This window comes from Danio aesculapii, chromosome 11 (assembly GCF_903798145.1).
Source record: "Danio aesculapii chromosome 11, fDanAes4.1, whole genome shotgun sequence".
Taxonomy (NCBI): Eukaryota; Metazoa; Chordata; class Actinopteri; order Cypriniformes; family Danionidae; genus Danio; species Danio aesculapii.
The window spans coordinates 21,119,282-21,144,361 of record NC_079445.1 but is presented as its reverse complement, the minus strand read 5'-3'; the positions used below and the strand labels follow the sequence as shown (position 1 = coordinate 21,144,361).

The 25,080-nt window shown below is 35.5% G+C and overlaps 1 protein-coding gene across 1 annotated transcript in view; it reads right to left on the bottom strand.

Annotated features, from left to right (window-relative positions):
- The window catches only part of cdh4 (cadherin 4, type 1, R-cadherin (retinal)), a 435,394-nt gene that overhangs the window by 97,097 nt on the left and 313,217 nt on the right, over positions 1–25,080 (bottom strand). The window contains exon 6 of the mRNA XM_056467830.1: positions 4,164–4,319. Coding sequence (XP_056323805.1) covers positions 4,164–4,319 — 156 coding nt within the window. The remainder of the gene's footprint in view (positions 1–4,163; positions 4,320–25,080) is intronic.

The window sequence follows — 25,080 nt, the reverse complement described above, 5'->3', positions numbered from 1 at the left end:
AATCACGTACATAAGTATTCACAGACTTTGCCGTTAAGCTCTAAATTGAGCTCTGGTACATTCTGTTTCCACTGATCATTCTTGAGATGTTTCAGCAGCTTAATTAGAGTTCACCTGTGGTAAATTCAGTTGATTGGACATGATTTGAAAAGGCATAGACCTGTCTATATAACGTCCCAGGGTTGACAGTGCATGTCAAAGCACAAACCAAGCATGAAGACAAAGGTATTGTCTGTAGACCTCCGAGACAGGGTTGTCTCGAGGTACAAGGCTGGGAAAGGTTACAGAAAAATTTCTGCTGCTCTGAAAGTTCCAATGAGCACAGTGGCCTCCATCATCCTTAAGTGGAAGATGTTTGGAACCAGCAGGACTCTTCTTAGAGCTGGCCGGCCATCTAACCTGAGTGATTGGGGGAGAAGGGCCTTAGTCTGTGAGGTGATCAACAACACAATGGTCACTCCGTCTGAGCTCCAGCATTCTTCTGTGGAGAGAGGAGAACCTTACAGAAGCACAAAAATGTGTGCAGCAATCCACCAATCAGGCCTGTATGGAGTGGAAGCCACTCCCTGCCTGGAATTTGCCAAAAGGCATCTGAAGAACTCTCAGACCATAAGAAACAAAATTCTCTGGTCTGATGAGACTAAAATTGAACTCTTTGGAGTGAATGCTAGGCGTTACGTTTGGAGAAAACCAGTCACCGCTCATCACAAGGCTAATACAATCCCTACAGTGAAGCATGGTGGTGGCAGCATCATGCTGTGGGTATGTTTTTCAGCAGCAGGAACTGGAGGACTAGTCAGGATAGAGGGAAAGATGAATGCAGCAATGTACAGAGACATCCAGAATGAAAACCTGCTTCAGAGTGCTCTTGACCTCAGACTAGGGCGATGGTTCATCTTCCAGCAGGACAATGACCCAAAGCACATATATACCAAAATATCAATCGAGTGGCTATCAGATAGAACCTTATAATTCAAACCAGAAAATAACATAGAATTAGAAAGGACTATCTGCATTTACCTTGTTTATTTTACCCCAATTTGCAAATTTAAGAGAATGTTGATCATTTTCATTTAGAATACATTTAGGGTCTCTGTCATGTTAATGTATGAACAAGAACTGTTACACACAAATAATGTTTTTGAAACTCAATATCTCAAAATCACTTAGAACGCAGATAGAACCTTATAATTCCAAGGCGACAATATTTTTTTGTGTACGTTTTTGTTAAAAGTTTATGTACTACTGTATATACTGTCTGCAAAACATATTTGGACACTTTGCTTTTGCATTATGTACGACACAACAGACAAAAATAAAATACAAAATGTTTCAATCGTTAAGTTTCACCAATTTTTTTTTTTAGGTTTCAAAATATGAAGCAAGAAGTATATTATGACACAGTATTTAAACACGTTCTTGTTGTAAAACTCTCTGTGAACTTCAGTGGAACTGATTTCATCCATCTATAAAAAATAACCTTGAGGCCAGTTGGTTAAGGATTGAAATACGGTGTGTCTCAGAAAAGTTTGGTCTGGAAAGGTTTCTGAAAAACAGCAGCTCAACTTTGTAAAGCCTACTTGGTTTCATATTTTATATGTGATATAAAGGACTGAAACGATTTTCGCATGGTTGTTCTGATGCAACTTTTTAAAGCAATACTAGCAACGATTCAGATATTTTGAAAGGGAAAGTTCACCGAAATATGAGAATCCGGTCATCATTTACTCATCCTCCAGTTTCTTTCTTCTGTTGAACACAAATAAAGATATACTGAAGGATGATGAAAAAGCTGTCATTGACTTTTTTTTCTTTATCATAGTTGTCAATGGTTGCTTTTTACCACCGTTCTTTCAACAGAAGAAAGAAAAACATACAAGTTTTGAACCACTTGAGTGAGAGTAAATGTGGACAAAATATTCATCTCACACATGTAGAGAATGCATTACTACAAATCCTGTCATGCACCACACAGTCGCATCTGTTCCGGTTCTCTGCTGATTGCTAACACACACAGCTTAAGCTGTTCAGAACTGATTACATAGATTTTAAAAGCAGCACACACACACATCAGTTGCTGAGTCTTGTTTAACTATTTTGTGAAATTACAATGTATAGTATAGTATTACAAAGTTTTTTCCTGTCACAAAAGTGCTGGAAGTGTGTGATCTGTGAATCGGTTCCATGTTCTGTTGTTTATGCTGATATTTATCAGTGTGCCATATATAGTGTATTGAATACTTCATATAATAATTTACTTGAAATTTACATGTTGATTAATGACCACTGATTATCAGTCAGGAAAATTTTAAATTAACATTTTGAATTCACTCATTTTAAAACATATACTTTGTGATCAAACTTCTCGCTTCACCTTCTTTTGCGTTTGTATGAATTTTGTACAATGTTGTGATTTATGTATTTCTGTGAGACTTATTTGTGGAGTTTATATTTTAGACTGTAATAGGAAAAAAAAGATATAATTGGAAAGACAGTTTTTTGTTCTCCACAAAGCTAACATCACCCATTCCTTTTATTCAATAGAAAAAAAATATACCGCTTCAAAACAAAAATTCTAAGTAAACATAATACCAACCATTAGATTTTATTTAACTGAGCACATTTTGGAGCCCTGATGGATATTGTAAATGAGAATTGTACATATTTGCTCAGTAAATGAATAAATGCATACCTCTTGACAAGTATTATGAAAGCATTGTCACTTTATTTATATTCATCTTAAAGTCTCCAAGAAATCAAAACTAATCATATGATTTTGTTGGCTCACATTGCCAGTTTTGTGGTGAACAATTCATCTGTGCATGTCATTAAGAAAAAAAAAAATTGTTTGCCCTTCTAATCTTTAATTAAAATCTGAAAATGCACTTCCTGTTTGTTTCTCAGTTAAATTCTCAGATTACGTGATTTTGAGGTTATGGGCGTGGCTAGCATACTTAACCACGCCCCTCCAGCTCTCAGTTTTGACAACAAACAGAAATGGTGAGCAGTGCGAGTCTGTTAGGTTGTAATAGCTCCTCTAAAACCCCTTTCCCAATCTTTCTGAATGAAATGGCTACTTTACTACATCCATTCAGCCTGTGGTAGAAAAAACGAGCCGCGCTCACTGTTTTCTCCTTTAATATTCCGTTTCTCTAGGAACTGCGTCACAATACAAAAAAATTAATTGTCGCAGCTTCCGGTTCATTGGGATTTTGACACTGGAACTACCAAAATTCTGTAAGTACAAGAACGGTTCATGTAAGACTGTACCAATTACTGTCACCATATTTACATTCAAAGCTTCTATGGAGAATTTAGAATTAAACTTTGAATGTCTGTTGTATATTTTATAAAGTCATTATAAAGTCATATAGCCTATAAATGTGTACAAGTTATTAGAGTGCTCCTGAGGCCCAAACCTCACTTTGTCCAGAAAGCATTAGAGAAAGCTTTACCGCGGTGAAAATGTAGTTTTGAAAGGCATGTCTGAAGTAAAGTTATGTTCTTTCCTATCAGAAAGTTATGTTTTCATTAGCAGATGTTGCTAGGTAACAGAGGCATGCATATTCAAAGGCACAAGAATAAATAACGGATGCTGAAATGCATTCAGACGATTTGACCATTATGGCCATTCAATGTAGAGATACTCAGAACTCTTTTGCGTTTTGTTATTTTAATAAAATAACAATGTCAGGATGGAATATACGTACATTTAAGAAAAAGTCTGGTTATATTTTACCAAGCTTACTAAATTACACAGTTAAAAATATGGTCAAAATGACTGCCTTTGTAGTGCATGCGTTAATATGATCCTTTTTGGGGGGCTTCATTTAGATTTATAATCAGATATTGAGCATGCAGTTCACACGGGTAATAATTTGCACCGTTAGCACAATGTTTTCTGTCATTATTCTGCCTTGATACTGCTATTTGGTTGTATAATTCAAAATCATGAATGCACTTAAAAAAGTGCCTTAAGTGTCCACATATCTTTTGGGATCACTGCATACATTAAAGTTTTAGATTTATTCCAACTGGCAAAAGGCCATCAACTCTTGCAAACTAGAGCATGTTTCTTAAATTGGTTTGAGGCCAGTTCAACTTTAAATAGGATCTGAAAAGGGGGAAAAATGATCTTGAGTCGAAGAAAGAGAAGCACTTACATGGTAAGAGGCTCTATCTTCTCTGTCCAAAGGTTTTGTGACAGACATTTTCCCTGTCACAGGATCAATGGTGTAGACGTCATTGGGAGGCTGATCTGCTCCAGCTCCTGTTATACTGTACCGGATCTCAATCTCTTTGTCCTGGTCCGATCGAATCTGCAATAAAACAGCACAACGACAGCAGTTTTATAGATAATCAAACACAAAATGCGCTGCTACGTTTAACCTGTCAATTTAGTGCTCACATGGGGAAGATATTCTCACCAGGTTTTGATTTCAGGACCAAAATTATGGACAACAAAGGAGCCATAGCATGAAATTCTGCTTAAAAATAAATGGGAATGACATACAGAACCATGAGCCTGAAACAAAATATTTTCCTCAATCTTATGTAAATCCTGTGAGTGTAAAATCTTGGTGAAAAAAATTACGATGAATATTCACTAAAATGCATACCTTAGACAGAGTTTGATTAGCCACAAGGGACTGACATGTGCTGCTTGAGCATCAGAGTACAGCACATTAATATTCATGACCCTTCCAAATATGGCCAAAACCAACCATACCATTCATTCATTTTCCTTCGGCTTTTCAAGTCGCCACAGCAGAATGAATCGCCAACTAGTGCTGCACAATATATTGTTTCAATATATCATCGATATTGCAATGTGCACATCCGCAATAGTCACACCGAAGTATGTACAATGTTAAGTTCATATGTTGTGACTATAGGTGACCAGCACAACAAATTATAGCACAAGAAATTTGTGCAGTCACCTCAAAATTTGACCATAATGAAGTGAAAACTTATTATATGCATATGTTTTAAATGTGATTTCAGGAGTTTAAAAAGTATTCGGTCAGAAGACATTTGACCTATTGTTACTTTAATAAAGGCTTTATTGAATTATATATACACTGTAAAAAAACTCTGTTGTTTACCATTTCAAAATATAAACATGGGGTGCCACAAAAAAAAAAAAATAAATGGAAAATTACGGCTGTTAAATTACAGAAATTTCCTTATATTTTAATTTATGGTTATTTGATAATTATTGATGTAATTTAACGGCCCATAAAATAATGGATTTGTTTTACAGTGTAGAGTGAAACAATCTTATTTTACATTTGATTATTCAATTTATGTGCCTGGATACTGTTTGACTTCCCAGAAACAAGTACAGCACGGTTTATTTCACTTTTATTTTTGCTATATTGTATTTTTATGCGGTTGTAATTTGTTTAATATATGTTATACATGATTAAATACAATCCTAACCTATCTATATTAATAAATGATCTTCCAAATCAAGCTATTTAAGCCATCTGGTGAAATTGAATTGATATCAGAATATATTTAGCAGAAAAACAAGATATTGCAATGTCAGATTATTCCAATATCGTGCAGCCCTACTACCAACTATTCTGACATATGTTTTACGCAGCGGATGCCATTTCAGCCGCAACCCATAACAGAGAAACACCCATACACCCCCATTCACACACAGACTTTTACACTACGGCAAATTCAATTTATTTAATTTACCCTCTAATGCATGTCTTTGGACTGTGAACCCACGCGAACACAGGGAGAACATACAAACTCCACACAGAAATGCCAACTGGTCCAGCCAGGACTCGCACCAGTGACCTTCTTACTGTGAGGCGACAGAGCTTACCACTGAGCCACCGTGCCACTCTCCAACCATCTCATATTTTGGTCAACTACTAGGATTAAATATGAACGTGTAAAACTGTGTGAGGAGAATTGTTCCACTTTCCTAAGCCACATACCTTCTATTAAGATATTAAAAAACAATTTATCAAATGCATTCTATAGCATCTTTAAATCAACCATTAATGCGGAGTCATTTCCATAACCATTCAATCAATTTCTGAAATCAGTCACAAGCCTGTTGATTCTTAGTTTATGTTCCAGAAGTCTGCAGAAATACAGATGCGGCTCATAATTTCATATCTCAATACAACACTATTGCACTGCTCAACTGATCCAATCTTTAGACTTTGGTACCATCAGGAAATTAAAAAAAGCGTAAGATGGATAATGTGGCAGTGGCATGTGGTGTCAAATTCTTGTTTAATCAAAACAAACCACTGTTGCTTCCCAAAGCGTAAATGGTGTTCAGCATCAGGGTTTGATGCTTGACAGTTGGATGCCAAGTGAACTGGGCCATTGATCACAATGATAATGCTTTAGCAGACACTTTCTCTCAGCTGCGTGACAACTGCTTGCCATACAGATTTGCCTCAAAAGGACTGAGAATAATGAAAACCGACAGATTGATAAAAGAGTAAAGAAACACAGGCTCATTTATAAAAGCTGATGTGTAAATGATTTGCATTTTAAAATACTCTGCATCTCAGCTTTCAAATGAATAACACATTTCAGATGAACAGTCATAATCTGCATACGTTCATTGATTGAATGATTGACACATTAGGTTGAAAAGTGACATTTCTGGCCTACTTTTTAATTGAAGCTGTATCATTACAATGTTTGAAATCCTCATCCTCATATTTCTCTTCCCAACTCTGTTTGAAGTAAAAAAAAACACCCAGATGCATACACAATTCTCTCTCGTTCATCCCCCATCCATCTCTTTCCTGTCTGCCGTCTTTCTATCTGGCATCATTAACCATGGCATGGCTCAATGCGATAGACATTTCCCTCTTCTGTTTTCCTTCTCTCTTGCATTGAAGCAAGAAACATGTTGCAGAACCGTGGGACATTAAACATCTGGATATCAATCTGCTTGATGCTTTTGGTTTGACAGAGGATGCTTCTCACAATGGTTCTTCTCATCAAAAGTGTGATAATAACAGATTTTGTTAAAGCATGTTTAGTCTGTTTATGCAGCAAAACACTTGTCCTTTAAAAACATCAAAAACAGAGTTGATGACCTCTTTAATCCTCTCATTTTAAGTCCATCAGACTCGCATCTTTACCTCTCACCCACTAACAGTTGACCAGAGGTGGAAATATAAAAGTAAGAGGTGCAAATAAAAGTACCGTTATTACTTGCCCTTCTAAATGTACTTAAGAGTAGTGAGTATAGTATTACACCGTGGAAATGACTCGCTGACGTGCACTCGTTTTTACGATTGTTTTCGAAATTCTGATTCAGTTGCCTTCGGGAGAAATGACAAGGAATAATAAACAACAGAAAATGGTCAAGCTATTTGCTCTACAAACAAGTGTGTTCATGACTATACTAGGGCTGGGCGATGTGGGCATAATATCATATCCCGGTATTTTTAGGAGGAATGACGGTATACGATATCCATCCGGTATTTTCCCATTAATGGTTACTTGAGAGTTAAAGCCTTTATTAAAACGGTATTAAACATTTTTTGAGCAAAATATGATTCAAACACAGGGGTTTCCCTCTCTGTTTACAAATAAACAGCTGCACAAAAAATAACAGCTGCACAAAATCTTTGATAAATAAATACAGTATAGTTTTTTCTCATGCTTAACACTATACTCAGCTCTACTGTGCTGTTGTGCAAATAGCAAAGTAAACAGAGCCATAGAAAACACAGCTACATCGTCAGAGCAAAAAAGCAACACTAGTAACAAAACAAAAAATATTGTAGGATAGAAAAGAACCACACTGAATGTACATATGAAACACAGTCTTTTATATCACAATTACAGTGTTGTTATAAGTAATCCAGTATACCACAGTTGTGTGATTTACAAACAACAATTAAATCAGCTGTACATGTTTTTTAGTTACACATTTACATGTATGTATCGAAGATATCTAGGGAGAAGTCTTTCACTTCATGCAAAAAATCCTACATTTTTTCTTTTGTTTATAATATTATATATATTGTATATAATATAATATTAAATAAGGAGATGAAAATGAGTAGACTATAGATATGGGAAGTAATGAAATAGTTTCAGAGTACTGTGATGAAATGCTGTTTAAGCATATAAATGTAAACAGTCATTATAACAAAGCAGAACGCAGAGCTAAATGTGTTATAACGTAAATATAAAGAAGAGACCATCGTGTAATAAATACTGAACTTATAATCACTGAATATGAGATGGTTTCACTTTCGAAATGCGGTATAAATTCCTCCCGTTTTGGCATTTTAAATTCTTTTAAACACATTCAGGTGCTTCTACGTTTGTTCTTGATGTCAATTGCGGAAGAAATTATCGATAAAAGGTTTCTGATAAACCGCTGTGACCAGGGGCGTAGCAATCTCACTTTTAGAGACAGACCATTTAGAAACAGGTGATTAATAATTATATGAACATATGATCTCATACAGCCGTCCCCCCACTTTTAAAATGTCCACTACGCCCCTGGCTGTGACAGCTTCAGGCACTGTGTGACATGTGTGCACGCGAGTCAGATAGATTTCACACCATGTTACGGTTTAACTGGTGACCGTGTTAACTGGCGTCCCTTTCCAGATGTAAGCTATTTACGTTTGCAGATCGTCACTTTTTCACAGCAACAAAACATGCCCATACCAAATGAAGATTCTTATTACTTGGTGTCAGTGTCATTGTGAGCATTATTGATTTTAATATCTGTGTAGCAGAACAGTATATAACCAAAATTAATCTAATAAAATAATTATAATTTACATGTCATCAACGGGATTCGAACTCGTGTAGTCAAAAGGTTCAGCATATGCATCAATCAACTTATCTAACTGAACTACTCAGAACTACATACAAAGCAGTGTGTTTTAATATCTTTTTCAGTCAAAATATGCTTTGCTGTGGTTGTGGACCCGTGTTTCCATCGATGTTAACATGCTTACATGTTGTTTAGTTACATGTACTCGCGTTAACGTGTTTCTACAAACTCTTCCGCTGATAGAATAGCTCTGAATGACAAAACGATACTTAATCAGTTCCTCAAACCATGTTTTTTCATAGTTGTAGACTCATGTATACTTGTGCCTTAGGAGTCGTGTTAACTCGTGACCCATGCTTACACATGTAACGTACATAAAGATTTTACAAAAACTGAATACAATGACGATATTATTATGCAACCTATTATGTCTAATATATATTTAATATATAATATTAGAGCGCCTCTGGCCACGCCTCTTTTCTGTGTGGGGTCTAAGCGCATAACCTGAAGGGTTTATAATCTTATTAACCCAGATGTATTTTTATGTACTTCGTTTGCTGTAGGCTTTGCTAAACTAACTCTGTAAAAGCCAATGTCTCCCTTTGCATTGAACTTCATTACACATCAACTAAAGTTTAAAATATGATATCGTAGTGGACCACCCCTTTAATAACTATAATAATGATTATAATTAATCATTATATTAATGTTTAAAAGACATTCAATTGTTAGATAAATGTATTTATAAACACATTCTAAAAAAGAAGTAAGCATTTCCTACATAAATACAGATGCTTAGTGTTTTTCTGCACTGCGATGTGTGTTTTTTTATTGTATTTTATATTTTTTTTTACACCTCCGGCTTCACCATTTAACAGCCACCCTTACAAATTTAATGCACTGACTTTTCGGTAAACAGGGATCCGTATAAAAAAAATGAGAGCAGAGACGAGATATCTTTCAGGAGATGCATTTATGCGCCCACATAACTATCTCTCCACTTTCAAGCGAGGCAACACTTCATGAAATATATCAGCAGATTCAAAATTATGACCATGTTCCTGTGTGTCACTGGGCTTTGCGATGCGCGAGACATTTGATGTGAGGGGATTTTGTGCTGAAGCAATCAAATGTAAACCCTGACGCGCTTGAGTCACGGGATATAAACCCCACACCCCGCCTACCCATTTCGTGAGCCGTGGGTCTGGAAACCATGCGTGAAAGTGAAATGACTGGTGAGTGCGCTACAGTCCTTTTTGCATAACATATTCCACAGACCGAGTGTGATGGCTTTCTCTTCATTTCACTCAGACACTGAACTCCCACACATGACCTTTCGGTGCAATATCTGAACCTCGCTCTCTCCCACTCTCTGTGCTTTGGTAAAGTTCTCTTTCTATTTAAACGGCTGCTAAAAACATCAAAGAGATACGCTGCGCAGGACATCGAGACTGGCACTATTGATTTGGTAATAAAGCATATTCCTGGTAGCTTTCAGTATAGCCTGAGCTTGCGTTCGACATCAAGGTTTTTCCGAGAGACAAAAAAAAAAAAAAGCCAGGAATCAGAGTTCGGAAATTCTAACGACTCTTCTGCATGAACTGGCAATCAAATCTGAAATCCCAGAAATACTTCTTTGTATTCTGCTAAAAACATGTCTGCTACATATCAATTTAGGGCCAGAAAGGAATTGGAAATTTCTTGCGGTAGGAAAAAAATAACATACCGCAGCATCCTCCTTGCAAACATTTGAAAAATGAATGGCTTTCTGGGAGGCTGACAGGTAAGAGATTGGTATGTGGGCTACATAGCATGGATCAAAGAGAGTTTTTCTGCTCAATAATTCAGCAGCCGTTGTGCACCATGAACACACACCTAGAATATCCACCTTTCCTGATTCAGATGAATCGACATTCGCCGCTCGAGCCATCCAGGTGACACATCCGCTTAAATATCCCAGAGGGAAGGAGGAAAGGTCCCTTGTACATTTGAAAGTCTCTTTAAAATTCTCCCCATGGGCAGCCTGGAAGGATTCATCATGTCTGCAACCCCGGCCCCCCAAACTCTGCTGTTTAATGAATGTTCTTTATAATACTAAATTGAATAAATGATGATCGTGCCCTCGTTAAGTCCCCTGGGCTTGATTGAGTCATCTGAATTCAGTGCTAATGACAAAAAGCAATTTTTGAAATCTTCCTCCCACTCGTTAGTTGTAGAATTACAGCAAGTGCAGGGTGAATTGAGGGGAAGATGGCTAGCGTTGCAGATACCAAGTTGGAGATAAATGCTGCTTTTCTAGGGCAGGTTCAGAGTGACTTCTGCTTTTTTTTTCTTGACGAGCTTTACGGTCCTGGGAGAGGTTGTATCAGAGCCTCTTTCAAAAGAGCAAATGGAGTCAGTCGAGGGATTAGCAGCAGAGCCGCAGAGTAACTCATTACAAGCAGTGGCACTATTAACTGCACTACTTTTATTTGCAATAGTAGTTTTCAAAATAGTGCAGCTATTTTAGTAACAAGCTACTTTTCCATGTCTCGTTCAAGTCAAGTCAAGATTTTATTGGCACTGTACAGGAACAGCATAACTGTTTGATTTTTAGTTGCAATTGACAGCACCAAAAACAAGTTCAAATCAGTGTTGACAAGTATATCAAGTAATGTGACTCCTCAGCTGGGGTGAATTTCCCAAACAACGACATAACTCATGGCTGAACTATCATATCACGATACATCGTTTGGGAAATAAACGATGTAGTGACGAGTGTTTCCTAAAACCGTAGTTTCTCTGTCGCAGATACATTGTTTGAACCAAGTTAGTTATAATGTAAAGCCTCTATAATGACGCTCTAAAGGGGGTGGAGTAACAACTTCTTTAGAGAAAACCCCATACTTTTTAGTATAAAATTATATTGTTTTACACACACACACACACACACTTAAAAAAATAAAATTTTATTTTGGTAAAAACATGCACTCGTTTTCCATATTAACTGAAATATACAGTATGTAAATGGCACATATAGAGCCTATGTTTCCTTTACAGATATTATGCTAAAACATAAAACCACTTAATCCATGTTATGATCTCATATAAAAATCATATAAATTGTTAATATTGTAAAGTTGTAAAGTTAATTGTAAAGTTGTAATTTACAGTAGGGTATTTATTGAGAAAAGTAATAATAATAATAATAATAATAATAATAATAATAATAATAATAATAATAATAATAATAATAATAATAATAATAATATTATTATTATTATTATTATTATTATTATTATTATTATTATTAATAACATAACTATTTTTTTATTATTATTCAGTGGGATATTGTTTATTTATTTTTTATTTTATTTATTTTATTTTTTGAAAAACTTTGACACATTCAAACCACTGCAGAAATGTTCTAACCAACAGGCCCATGTCATATACAGTAGGCTACAGATACATTTCTTAATAAATAACCTACTATAAATTAAAACCATTAACGTATCCTATATATTTTATTTTCCAAGCTTTAGAGACCTAACGTAAATTCTGCTTTTAAATAATAGGTTACGGCTGCGTTCAAAATGGCATAAATGCTTTTGCGTGCACTACAAAGAGAATGCAATTGTCAATATGAAGATCACTAAAACTGAACACAACCAGGAACTATGCTTTTAACTACAGCTCTAGAGGTGTAGCTGCAAGTGTACAGGATTGCGATGCAGTTTGCAAATGTTCCTTGGAATGATGGATTTGGGAAACACCAAATCAATGAGCTATGTTTGTAATGACGGAGCAAAACAAAAACTGGACTGACAGTTGGCTGCTTTGACACAACGTTGCAAAAGCGCTATATAAATGAACACGAACTGAATTGAACTGAATTTACAAATCTGTGAAATTAAAGAGCCCCTATTATGGATTATGAAAGGTCATATTTTGGTTTTGGAAGTTCCCAACAACAGGCTGATATGCATGCAAGGTCAAAAAACTATTTTATTGTCTTATAATATGTATTCATTTTTATCTAATTATCCCAACAAATACTAAATGATTTGTTCAGCGATTTATTTTTCCAAACCCTGCCTTTGTATGTCGCTAATCTGCAGTGATTGGTCTATTGCGCGCAGCGGATGTCGGAAACAGAATGCCCATTATGGTCTATAAGTGGTACAGTATATGCGTGAGCTCATTGCAGAAACATGTTGGTAAAGCACTGCAGTTTGTACAACAGTGTATTGCTCCATTCTTCTTCATATATCCAGGTATTAACAATGAAATACATTTAGTATTAATCGACACAGTAGCAAAAGCTGAACTTTGACACAGCGCACAGGCAAGCTCTTCTGAGGCGTGTTCTGGTCAGCAAGGCTGAAGCCATTGAAATGAAAAAGAATGGGATTCATAATGCAGCATTGATGTGCTATGGAAATAATGTCCTTTGGTTCCATTCTACATGCTCCTACATGCAGGCCTTGAACTGGCTACTGCATGTGAGGGTGGGAGCTATAATGAGGACACTAGCATTCTATAGCATTCGACACTTGAGTTGGGTGAGTACACTAGAGTAATCTTTACCTGCATAGGACTTACTAGCTGACCACCATTACAGTAGCACACTATGATCGGCAGAAGCAAGTTAATCAATTGTTCAATTTTTTAAAATTAATTTAATAAATTTGTCTTAATTTTGTCTTTGTCTAAGTGATTACCTCCTCAATACCTCGATTAGGTAGTGATTACCAAAAGATGTAGGGCAGATATTGTCTTGCTAACATCAATGCCTTATGTGCAACCATGTACAGCACTAAGATAGCTAAAGTTTAGCCAAGGAAATATGTCATGGGTATACAAATGAACTTTAATAGAGAAATGACAGCTGACCAGTGAAAACATGTCCCTCTCTTTTGTGCAGTAATTTATTCTGAATATATAATGTTACTTGAAACTAGCAGCATAAAAAAATCATGCACATTGTGTCTTTGCCTTTTCCTGTGATAACATTTGTGAATTCTAAAGAAGACCTTGCATTAGGTTGTGTGTGAACTGATTGCTTTGTAGGCATCTGTTGATAAAAGAAATAATATGAAACAATTGAGTAAGTGTAAGAGGTTAATAAATTGAAGTCAGAATTGTTTTAGAGGGATAGTTTTTTCAAAAATGAAAATTTTGTCATTCTTTACTCACTATAAACCTGTTTCAAAACTGTTTTAGTTTCTTTCTTTTGTTGAACAAATAATAACATATAGTTTTAAGAATGTTGGCTACGTGTACACACTGATTTCCATAGTGATTTCCTTTTCTTACTGTGGAAGTCAGTGGCTATCAGTGTCCAACACTCTTCAAAATATTAACATTTTTTGTTCTACAGAAAAATAAACTCATAATGTTTTTGGAACCACTTAAGTCTGATTATATGGTGATTTTTTTGGGTGAACTATCCTTTAATATACCCATTTATTTATTTAAAAACATGTAAATACACAAGAAATAATCCCCTGTCCCTCAAAATGTTTCTTTTTGTTTATAAAAGCCTTTAAATGACAAAAAAATTGTATAAATTACTTCAAAAATCTTCATTGTGCCTCAAAATGTGCCTGTGCTTCAGTCTTAGCATTGGATATAAATGTAAATATTTAAATGAATCTGTTGCTTCTTCAGTGTAATTGTTTTTTCCAAAAAGTAGCATGCTGTAGTGTAACTACTTTAAATGAGCTTAGCGCAAACCTGATTAGCGCAGCTTTAATGCATTTATCCAAAGCGACAAACCGAGGCAATGCGTTCAAGGTATATTAGAATCTGTTTATGCGCCCTGAGAATCGAACCCGTTACAGCAAAGATGCAAGCAGCCCATCAGTTGAGCTACAGAAACCTCATAACGTGCCGGGAATGTTCAAAAAACGGCGTAATGCTCTTTTACATCAGAGACTGAATCCTTCATTAGCTTTTCTCTGCAATGCCGTTTTTCATTTTGGGATTTGCCATAATGAAACAGACAACGTTAGAATAACAAATGTACTATTAATTCCAGGTTATTTGAAGTTATTCACATGTGCGACTGGCAAAGTATGAAAACTCCAATTGAGAGAAAGAGAGACTAAGAAACAACAAATCACCAAATCAAATCTGCTAAAAAAGCAGCTTGCGGAGCTCATTGAAATGCACGACTCAAACCCAAAAAGTAAGTTTCTTTTCTATAGGCCTCTCTGGACTCAACTAAAGTGTCTTGATGGCCCTCTCTTATTTCTTGCCCATCAGTAATGGCTTTTTTTCCTTGATTTTATAGTATTGCACTCTCGTTTTACGACTTCTTATTGGCACTGTCTGCTCTTCCTATGAGAACCCGAGGCGCTGAAGCAGGCTATGAGAGTCAAGAGCTTTGTGAGGTGGTTGATGAGCTGGTCAACGGGTTCAGTGTGATGAGTGTACAGTCCAACCTACAGGACACCTCAAGCGTCCTACAGGCTGCTTCCATAACTAAAGCACTGTGGTCTGGTTGTGTCGCCGGTTGAGTTTGGCTTTTATTGTCCTTTAGTGCTGCTATTTTCTACCACACACTTGGTTTTGTGCCATCTTGGAATTTTAAAGTTCTACAGTATATGCATTCTGAGCATTGGGGAACAAGTCTCTTTCATACATGACGATTATACCCTAAATATTTTCTAAGGGCGTACTCACACTAGGTACAGTTGCCTTGAACCATGAAGAAAGCATTGTACCCCCTTCCATCTAACCTGATGGCCTGCACTCAGACAGCATTTTGCCTTTTGAACCTAAGCATGCTTACGTCATTGATGATGCGACTGTTCAGTTTAACAGGAAGAGAAGAGCTCTCACTCAGCACAGTGGACGCTACTTAAGTGATATTGTTTTGTGTTATTTTTAGTCTTTTGGAATGCAGTGAAGCGCAGTCAAATATTTTGACGAACAGATCTACAACTTTTGCCACTCATAAATCATCGTGCTGACATGCAGTGAGGGGTTCGCGTCTTTATTAAACTATGACAGTTTGCGTTCATTGAAAAGTAAGAATGATTAATAAATCCATATGAAACAGCCTCTTAAAAGTGATGCTGTCTTCAGTTTCAGGCTCAGGAGCCAAAGTCCAACCGAACCACCCTTTGGCACTCCAACTGCACCAGTGCCCGATTTGGAGCACTCACACTTGTCAAATGAACCGGGAATGTGTCTGGGCACGGTTCGGATAGCATAGTGTGAGTGCACCCAAAATGTACAATAGCAAAATCCTCTTCACTTTGTAAAGGATTTATCGTGCAGTGAGAATTCTCTGTTTATATAAAAAACTAAATAAAACATTTTCTGCGTGTTCTATCAAGTTTCTATGAAGCAAAACATTGAACAATTGAACAAACAGAAACAATTATTGTCATGAAATGTTAATAATAGGCTATATATATATATATATATATATATATATATATATATATATATATATATATATATATATATATATATATATATATATATATATAATTATGTTTTATTCATATTGTATATATTTGTTTTGTAGCATTAGTGTGTACACTGCAAAAATGCTGAGTTCCACACAATTCCTTCATGTTGTCCCAACACAAATCGATTAAGTGAACTTAATTGTTTTGAAAATTTAAGTGGGTTAAAAATAAAACAATAATAAATTTTACCCAATATATACATTTTTTACAGGGTACACTACAAAAAAAAAAAAATCTATATATAAAAAAAAAAAAAAAAAAAAAATATATATATATATATATATATATATATATATATATATATATATATATATATATATATATATATATATATATATATATATATTTTTTATATATAGATTTTTTTTTTTTTGTAGTGTACCCTGTAAAAAATGCAGGGTTCCACTTACAGTAATCCCTTTATGTTTCCTTGCACAAATCGATTAAGATAACATTTCTTTTAAAAATTCAAGTGGATTGAACATAAAAAACAATTATGTTTTTATGATAGACAAGGGTTTAGGGGTAGGGTATAGTTTTACAATATAAAATACATTACACCTATGGAGAGTCCTTATATGTGTGTGTGTATACTTGGTGGTTCATTCCACTGTGGCAACCTCTGAAACAGAGACAAAGCCAAAGGAAAATGAATGAATGAATGAATGAATGAATAAATGAATGAATGTGTATACTTGTCGATGTGGTTCATGAGGACACAAGATTGTATAATGACATGACCTAAATGTTACTTTCTTAAGTTGGTTTACAAGGACATGCCTTGTGTCTTTGTAATTCAAAAAGGATAAAAATCATACTTTACAGGGTCTTATGATAGTCAAATGTTATCACCGCTTCCTGTAAGGGTTGGGATTTGTGGTAGGGTAAGGTTTTATAATATAAAAGCACATTACATCTATAGAGAGTCCTCATGAATATAAATACATGACCTTGTATTCATCCCAGAATTAAGCATTTTGAAAATGCAAAAAAGCAGATTGTTTACTATCAGGCTTGGGTTTAGAATTTTGTTGATTCGGTTCATTTTAATAAGTAGTTTAAACAAGCAGCAAATAATTTTTTTTAAGTGTAGCTGATTTCAAATGTTAGAATGTTTTTGTTAAGCATGATATTTGTTAAGCAAGTTAAGGGAATATAGTAGGTAAATAAACACATTACAGGAACCGTAGACAACACTAGCTACTATAAGACTGTACTTTAAAACATTGTAAGAACTCAAAGAAAATAAAAGAGAAAAAGCAGCAAGAAAACAGACAATTCTTTAGTAAAGTAAAGTTTGTGTAATATACAGGTAAAATGTTTCCCTGCTGATTATATATACATAAAAAAAATCACAAATTCAGGTTTTAAAAATTTAATATTTAATATTTAATGTTAATGTCATAAATGCCTCTAAACCACCAAAGACTTTTTTTCTCATGCAGGGTGAGATGTTTATAAGCTTTGTATTTAAACATGTAGCTCATCTATAAAGATGCATGCATAAATGTTTTTTTGGTTCACCTTATGTGAAAAAGTTTTTTTTTCAGCACTACAGCACTATGATCCTCTCTATCTTTTAAAATTACATCGCTCATTATAGCCTCAGAGATAAAGAAGTAATGTGTGCATTGAAAGTGCTGATTGGCTCATAGAGATAAACTTATCAGAACCAAGTCAGAATGTGGCTTAGTAGATGAAATCATTTTGTTTCTTAAATAAAATGCACACAAAATATATTTGTACATATACATTAGATCAGTGAACACCAAAGCCAAATCTGGAGCTAATCTAACAAAATAGCTTTAGATCACAGTCCATAAATTAGTACACCCTAAATTAATATGTTGGAGACAAATCTTTAATTTAAATGTACCAAAATGTACCCAAATGTATTGTCTGTATTCACTGAGAATTTGATAAAAATATTCAATTTCAAAAGGGAATGTACGTGTATTCATTTATGTTGAGCACTGTATATATGTATAATCAGACAAACCTTTAAAATTCTATGGTGTTGATTTAGGTTTCATTTGTGGCAGCACTTGCGTAACCTTTGTAAAAGTTCTTACAAAGTAGTGGTGTGCTATTTAACTGTGCCTGAATGAGTTTGTGGGCGTACATGTGTTTTTTACGAAGCTCTCTGATTACATATTGTGTTAGAGCGACCGCACTCAATAATTCAGCATACAAGCCCTTTGCCTGACTATATGGAGACCAGAGCTGCTGTTTAGTTTCATTGTCTTCCGTCCAATATTCCTTAGACAGACAGATACCATTCACCAGGATGAATCATCTTCCTGTTGGCTTCCTAAAGGATGAGCAATGCACCAAGAGAGAAAACGTGAGAAGCAGTAGTGGAGGATTTATTGAGAAAAGAAAGAGAGGCTGGATTTTTTTTAGAGTAACGGCTGAAACTTATTGCCTTGGCAGACCATTCAAGACGCTTTAGGAAATAGTCATGCACATTTAGAAGATTAGTCACATCCTTTAAGGCCAAGGTTCAAAGCAATAAACAATAAACCGCTCTATATCATAGGTATGTGACCAAAAACTGGCAACTCGAAACAAATTACACCGCAGTACATCACTTTCCAAAGTGTCTATCAAACGCTTCCTCTCACTGTAAATTTGACAGCAGTCTACTTCTGTCAGGTTTATAACTCTCCAAATCATAACATATTTCTTATGTTTAACATCAAGGTGATAAGCCAACAAGCTGTCTCTGTGTTCTGTTACGTTTTGATCCTGGATGGTGGATTTTCTCAAAGCCCCGTCAGGAGTGATGGAGACTCCTGTCTTCGTGACGGACAAATTCAAATGCGGAGATGAGCTGTTTATGCCAGAGCGGACTTGGAAAAGAAAAAACATTGTTTTTTAAGAGACCCTATTTTGCATTATAAGAGGTCATATTGGCGACGTAGTGGCGCAGTAGGTAGTGGCGTTTCTGTTTGGAGTTTGCATGTTTTCTTCCAGGTGCTCCGGTTTCCCCCACAGTCCAAAGACATGCGGTACATGTGAATTGGGTAGGCTAAATTGTCCGTAGTATGACAATATTAGTGTGAATAAGTGTGTGTGTATGTTTCCCAGAGATGGGTTGCGGCTGGAAGGGCATCCGCTGCGTAAAAACCTGCTGGATAAGTTGGCGGTTCATTCCGCTGTGGCGACCCCGGATTAGTAAAGTGACTAAGCCGAAAATAAAATGAATGAATGAATGAAAGAGGTCATATTTTGGTTTTGGGGGTCTCCAACAACAGGCTGATATGCATGCAAGGTCTTATAATATGTCTTATAATATGCATTTATTTTTACCTAATTATCCCAACGACTCCCATATGATTCGTTCAGCGATTCATTTGTTCCCAAACCCCTTCTTTGTTTGAGGCTAATCTGCTGTAATTGGTCCGATGACCCAGTCTGTTGTGATTGGTCGACTGCGTTCAGCGTGAGACAGAGAGAAATGCCCACCATGGTTATGAAGTAGCAGCCAGAGAGTATGTGAGAGCCCAATGCAGGAATGCAATAAAGCAATGCAGTTAAACACCAGCATTTAACTCTACTCTTAACCACAACCCTATGTAATAACAATAACACACATTCAGTATTAATCCACACAGTGGGAAAGTTGAACTATTTTGAAAATTGGCCATGCTGCGTGTGAGGAACAGCTGATGGTGGCCATAGCATTAAAATGGCAGAGGATCGCGAGTTCAAAAACGCATTTAAATTGGTAGAGGAAGAAGCACGCGTCACATTTTCAACGTAATTTTGGACATAATATGTGAAAAGCCCATGAAGATTTAACCTGAGAGATACAGTACAAGCACTGATCTATAATAGTTAATAGTTAAGCCGCACAAGGCATATCGCAGCTGAATCTCCATCTGTCAGCGATCGTCATCTATCCGCATCATGATCAGTCTCGTGATTCCCAGAGCTCCGCTAGTGTCCGAAGAGAAAAACGTTCACATTTTACTGGATCTGGAACTACATATTTGGTAATGCAAAAGATCTGAATCCAACTTGATTCATTTCGACTCTGAGTCATCTGTTTCGTTAAAGAATCAATAGTTTTAAACACAGTGCACTTTCAGGTTTAAACCTCAGCTGGATGTTTTCATTCACTAAGTGCTGTTACACACTGCATGGAAGCTCATTTTCAAAAACCTATAACAGGGGCTCTTTAACATGATCAGGTAGTAAACTAAATTAAAACATAGCTCTTGTTTATAACTTATCTTTGATTAAAAACAGAGTTTCCAAAAAGTTCACTTTACTGTAGGTATTATCACCTGAGGAACTAATATACAGTAAGCAACATTTAAAGTGGATAATTTATATATATTTTTTAATTGTTCAAAAGACGTTCTAAGAATGCTTGTTGTTCAAAAAAAAAAAAAATACAGTATATTTATTTATTTGCTTGTTTGTTTATTTATTTTCAAAATTGTCCAAAAGGCGTGTCCTAAGAATAAAGAGCTCAGATCGGGGGTGACACAGTTGCTTAGTGGTTAGCACTGTCACCTCACAGCAAGAAGGTTGCTGCTTTGAGTCCTGGCTGGGTCAGTTGTTATTTCTGTGTGGGGTTTGAATGTTCTCCCCATGTTTGTGTGCGTTTTCTCCAGGTCCTCTGGTTTCCCCCACAGTCCAAAGACATGTGCTATAAGTAAATTGAATAAACTAAATTGGCCTTATAGGGTATGTGTGTGAATGAATGTGTATGGATGTTTCCCAGTACTGGGTTGCATCTGGAAGGGCATCTGCTGTGTTAAACATATGCTGGATAAGTTGGCAGTTTATTCCGCTGCGATGACCCCTGATGAATAAAGCAACTAAGTCGTATGTATGAATGAATGAATGAATGAATGAATGAGTTCAGATGCAAAAACCTCTAAATGCCATCTGAAATTGTTTTCTAAAATGAGTTTTTTTTGCAAGCTGCCGCGTGTATGTTCAGTAAATTCACATCTACTGCAAGCAAATAGGTTCTTTGCATTGCATTTAAAGTGAAATAACTCAACAAAAATATTGGAGGCTGACAAAAATGCTCAATTTAGAAAAAAAATTTCTGATGACACTATACACACTATACATACAGTATGTATATATATATATATATATATATATATATATATATATATATATATATATATATATATATATATATATATATATAGCTGAAGTTATTATTAGTCCTCCTGACATTCGGAATTATTAACCACCGTTATATTTCTTCCCCAAGTTCTGTTTAACGTACACTTCTGTTATATTTGCCATGATGACAGTACATAATATTCTACTAGCTTAAAGTGCAATCGTTAAATTAAACTAAGTTAATTAGGTTAACCAGGCAGGTTAGGGTAATTAGGGAAGTCATTTTATAACAATGGTTTGTTCTGTAGAAAATCGAAAAAAGGGGGCTAATAATGTTGACCTTAAAATGTTCTTTTTTGAAACTGCTTTTATTCCAGACAAAACAAACAAGACTTTCACCAGAGATATTGTAGGAAATACTGAAAAAATATTTGCTCTGTTAAACATAATTTTGGAAAAATAAAAAAATCCACATGAGGGCTATTGAACAACACAACGTATATCCATAAAACGAATTTTAACAGGTTTAATTAAGTAGAACTAGCTCTCTAAGGTCACAGTAACAATTACCACTTTTCACAATTTACTAACAAAGTTTAGGTAAGGAAAGGATTTACATATCTTTGAATATAAGTGCACCTTTTGGTACTAATTAGTACTAAACTTCACACTTTAAATGCTAATATTAATGTACAATTATGCATATGTATCTGCCAATTTGCACCTTATCCACTAATTATGTGAAACATTTAAATGCTAACCGTTATTCATTAAGAAAGAATATGTTCCATGTACTTGGCTTAAGTACCACTCAGTACTAATTTATTCCCTAAGGTACAGTAGGTGTATGTATCTGTATATTTTGAATGAAAGTATATTTAAAGTACTTGCATTTTTGCTCCTTAAAGGCACAATAAGTACGATTTGTTCATTAAAATATTCAAAAACCTTTAGAATGGTGTTATATATTTTGCTGACATGTACTTACATTGTCCCAAGTGTATGAACGTTCAAATCTGAAGAAATAAGCAATATTAACTAGTGATAATAATATGCTATGTGCTATAAATGTCACACACCCTCAATTTCATGTTTAGTTTTATAGAATACAGGGAAACAACAAATATGCCTTAATATGATTTTTATAATCATATATAAATCATCATAAATAAATCATTATAATAGAATTTTTAAATGCACTTAGTTTGATTAAACAGTGCTGCTTCCCCACGTTATTCATGAGCGGAAAAAACAAAAATGGCAAACATAATAAAACAATATACATAATAAAAGCTCTGCTGCTCATCTCTCAACAGCAATATTCACAACCCAAGCTCATTCTGAAAACATACCAGTATATACATTTTTGGAGAGCACCAAATATGTCCCAGGAGTGACGTTTTTTGCAGTTTTTGTTTTCGTGAATCCACCAGATACCGCTGTCAACTGACTGACTAACTGACCGACTGACTGACTGACTGACTGACTGACCAATTGACTGGCCCACCCTCCTCCTTCCCAAACCCAATCAATAATCTTTTCAAAAGCAGCAATTGACCAGTGCCCACCCACTTCCCTAAACCCAACCAACAGTTTTATTAAGCCATCCAGAAAAAGAAAAGCCTTTACTTGATTTTTACCATGCTTTCAGATCTTTCTACATTCTCACCCTGTTACTTACTTGTTTATTTTATTTTTTGGCTTGCGTTTTCCTTACCCACTTTCTGTAACAGTTCTTCGCCTTTGTACATTACGAGCTACTGGACAAGTAACAGCGGGAAAGCCGTCCATACGGAGGTAAGTGGTCAGCTGGTAAGTGCGAAAAGGACCGGTGTTACACCTGCCCGTATCGTTCGTTTTAAAGACAAAATGCAGCCATACATACTTCTGGCTACATAATTCGTGATCTCCAGAAATGTACTGTATATAGGACTACGTTTGATGTACAGAATGTTCTATGTTGAATATTCAGCACACTTGTTTTGAAGGCTTTCTGCTTTAGCCTCCATACTACCATGTTTAATAGTTTTGAATACATTCAAGCTCATCCATGAACTTCATTTCTTCAGGAGTCCTGCTTTTAAAAGACCACTACTTCCATGATTCCATACTTAGTCACAGCAACATCAAAAAACCTTTGTTTGTTGTAAAAACATGCCCTCTAACTTACAAACTGTGCCTGTACAAACTAAAAATAATAACTGTCATACATTTATACTGCTATTTTTTTATAAAAGAACATTTTTCTGTATTAACACAACTAGTGAGCAGTGCACTACCATAGGTTGCAACCTACCTATATTGTGATAATATAGTTGTCACGATTTTAATGATTTTCAATTGCAAAGTATAACATTAAAACATTAAACTAGGCAAATTACTTGCAATTTACTGCATCTGAAATCGCAAACGTCCATACAGGGCTTGACATTGACTTTTTTGGCTAGTAGTTTTCCAACATTACTAGCCACTCTGCATTGTCACTAGCCACAGTTTAGTTGTTGGGAAAATATACTTTATATACATAAATATAACTTTGACATGCTAAAATTACATGATTTAGATGTTGTGTTATGTCCACATGCCTCCTCATTCATTTCACTTTTTGTGTGTCGTGTATAAGCTTGCTTAATGTGCATGAGCAAATGGGTCGTGATTTCATAGTGTCGCATTACAATTGTTTTTTATTTCACATGACTTTTCAGAGCTCAAAATTAAGATTTTACCAAATTTATCTCTGACCACACCAAACAGAAATAATTATTTCTTGTTCACAAATTTTAAATGTGTCAAAACAAGCAAAATATAGCTGTATACTATACTTTTTATTTAACAAAACATTTCTTAAAAAAAAAAAAAAAAAAAAAAACAATTGACATTTGAAAAAGTAATTATTGTCATGCATCTAAAACTACGCACAATAATCTGTCCTGGCTAAAGCTCCCAGATCACCAGTTAACTACACATAAATGGGGAGTTAATCTTCCACTTAAGCAATGTTATTGTAAAAAATAATAACTAAAACATATTAACAAAAACAAATGTAAGTAAAAGAAAGCAGGTGAAAAACATACCGTGTGGGATAATGAAAGGAGGATCTGATGCATGTGGGTTAGGCCAGTTAATAATCTGTTCAAAGAATGGTTAAAGCGAAAGCAACCAGTGCTGCTTACAAAAAGACAAATCTGGAGCTCTTAAAAGCAGCAAGACTGTGGGTGCATGAGCCTAACTTTTTGTATAGTGTATTTGAAATAGGACCGATTACATCAGTTGCGTTTATAGGCACGGTTGCTTCACGCAAGGAAACGGGAGCGTGCACGCATTTTAAACAGTTGAGTGCATCACATTAGCTGTTAGCTCGAACGATCATCCTCTATTTTGGTATTAACCAGCTTTCTTTTGCTAGCTCGAAAACAATTATTTTTGTCATTCGTGCTTCTTCTCGATTCTAAGATTGCATTTGCATGCATATTTCATATGTTCAACCAACCAAAGTGGCTAGTGGAGGTGGCTGTCTAACCCACCACAGGTGAAATCTACCTGTATTTCGCAGGTTGGCAGGCGTTAATGTCAAGCCCTGCGTCCATACTATTAAGTACGATAAAAAACAGTATGTGAGTCAAGTAGTATGTCCAAATTCATAGAATTCGAAAAACAATATGCGAGAAGTACCCAGATGTCCTACTACTTCCAGCGAGATTCATCAGATGGATGCTACACTATCCCATG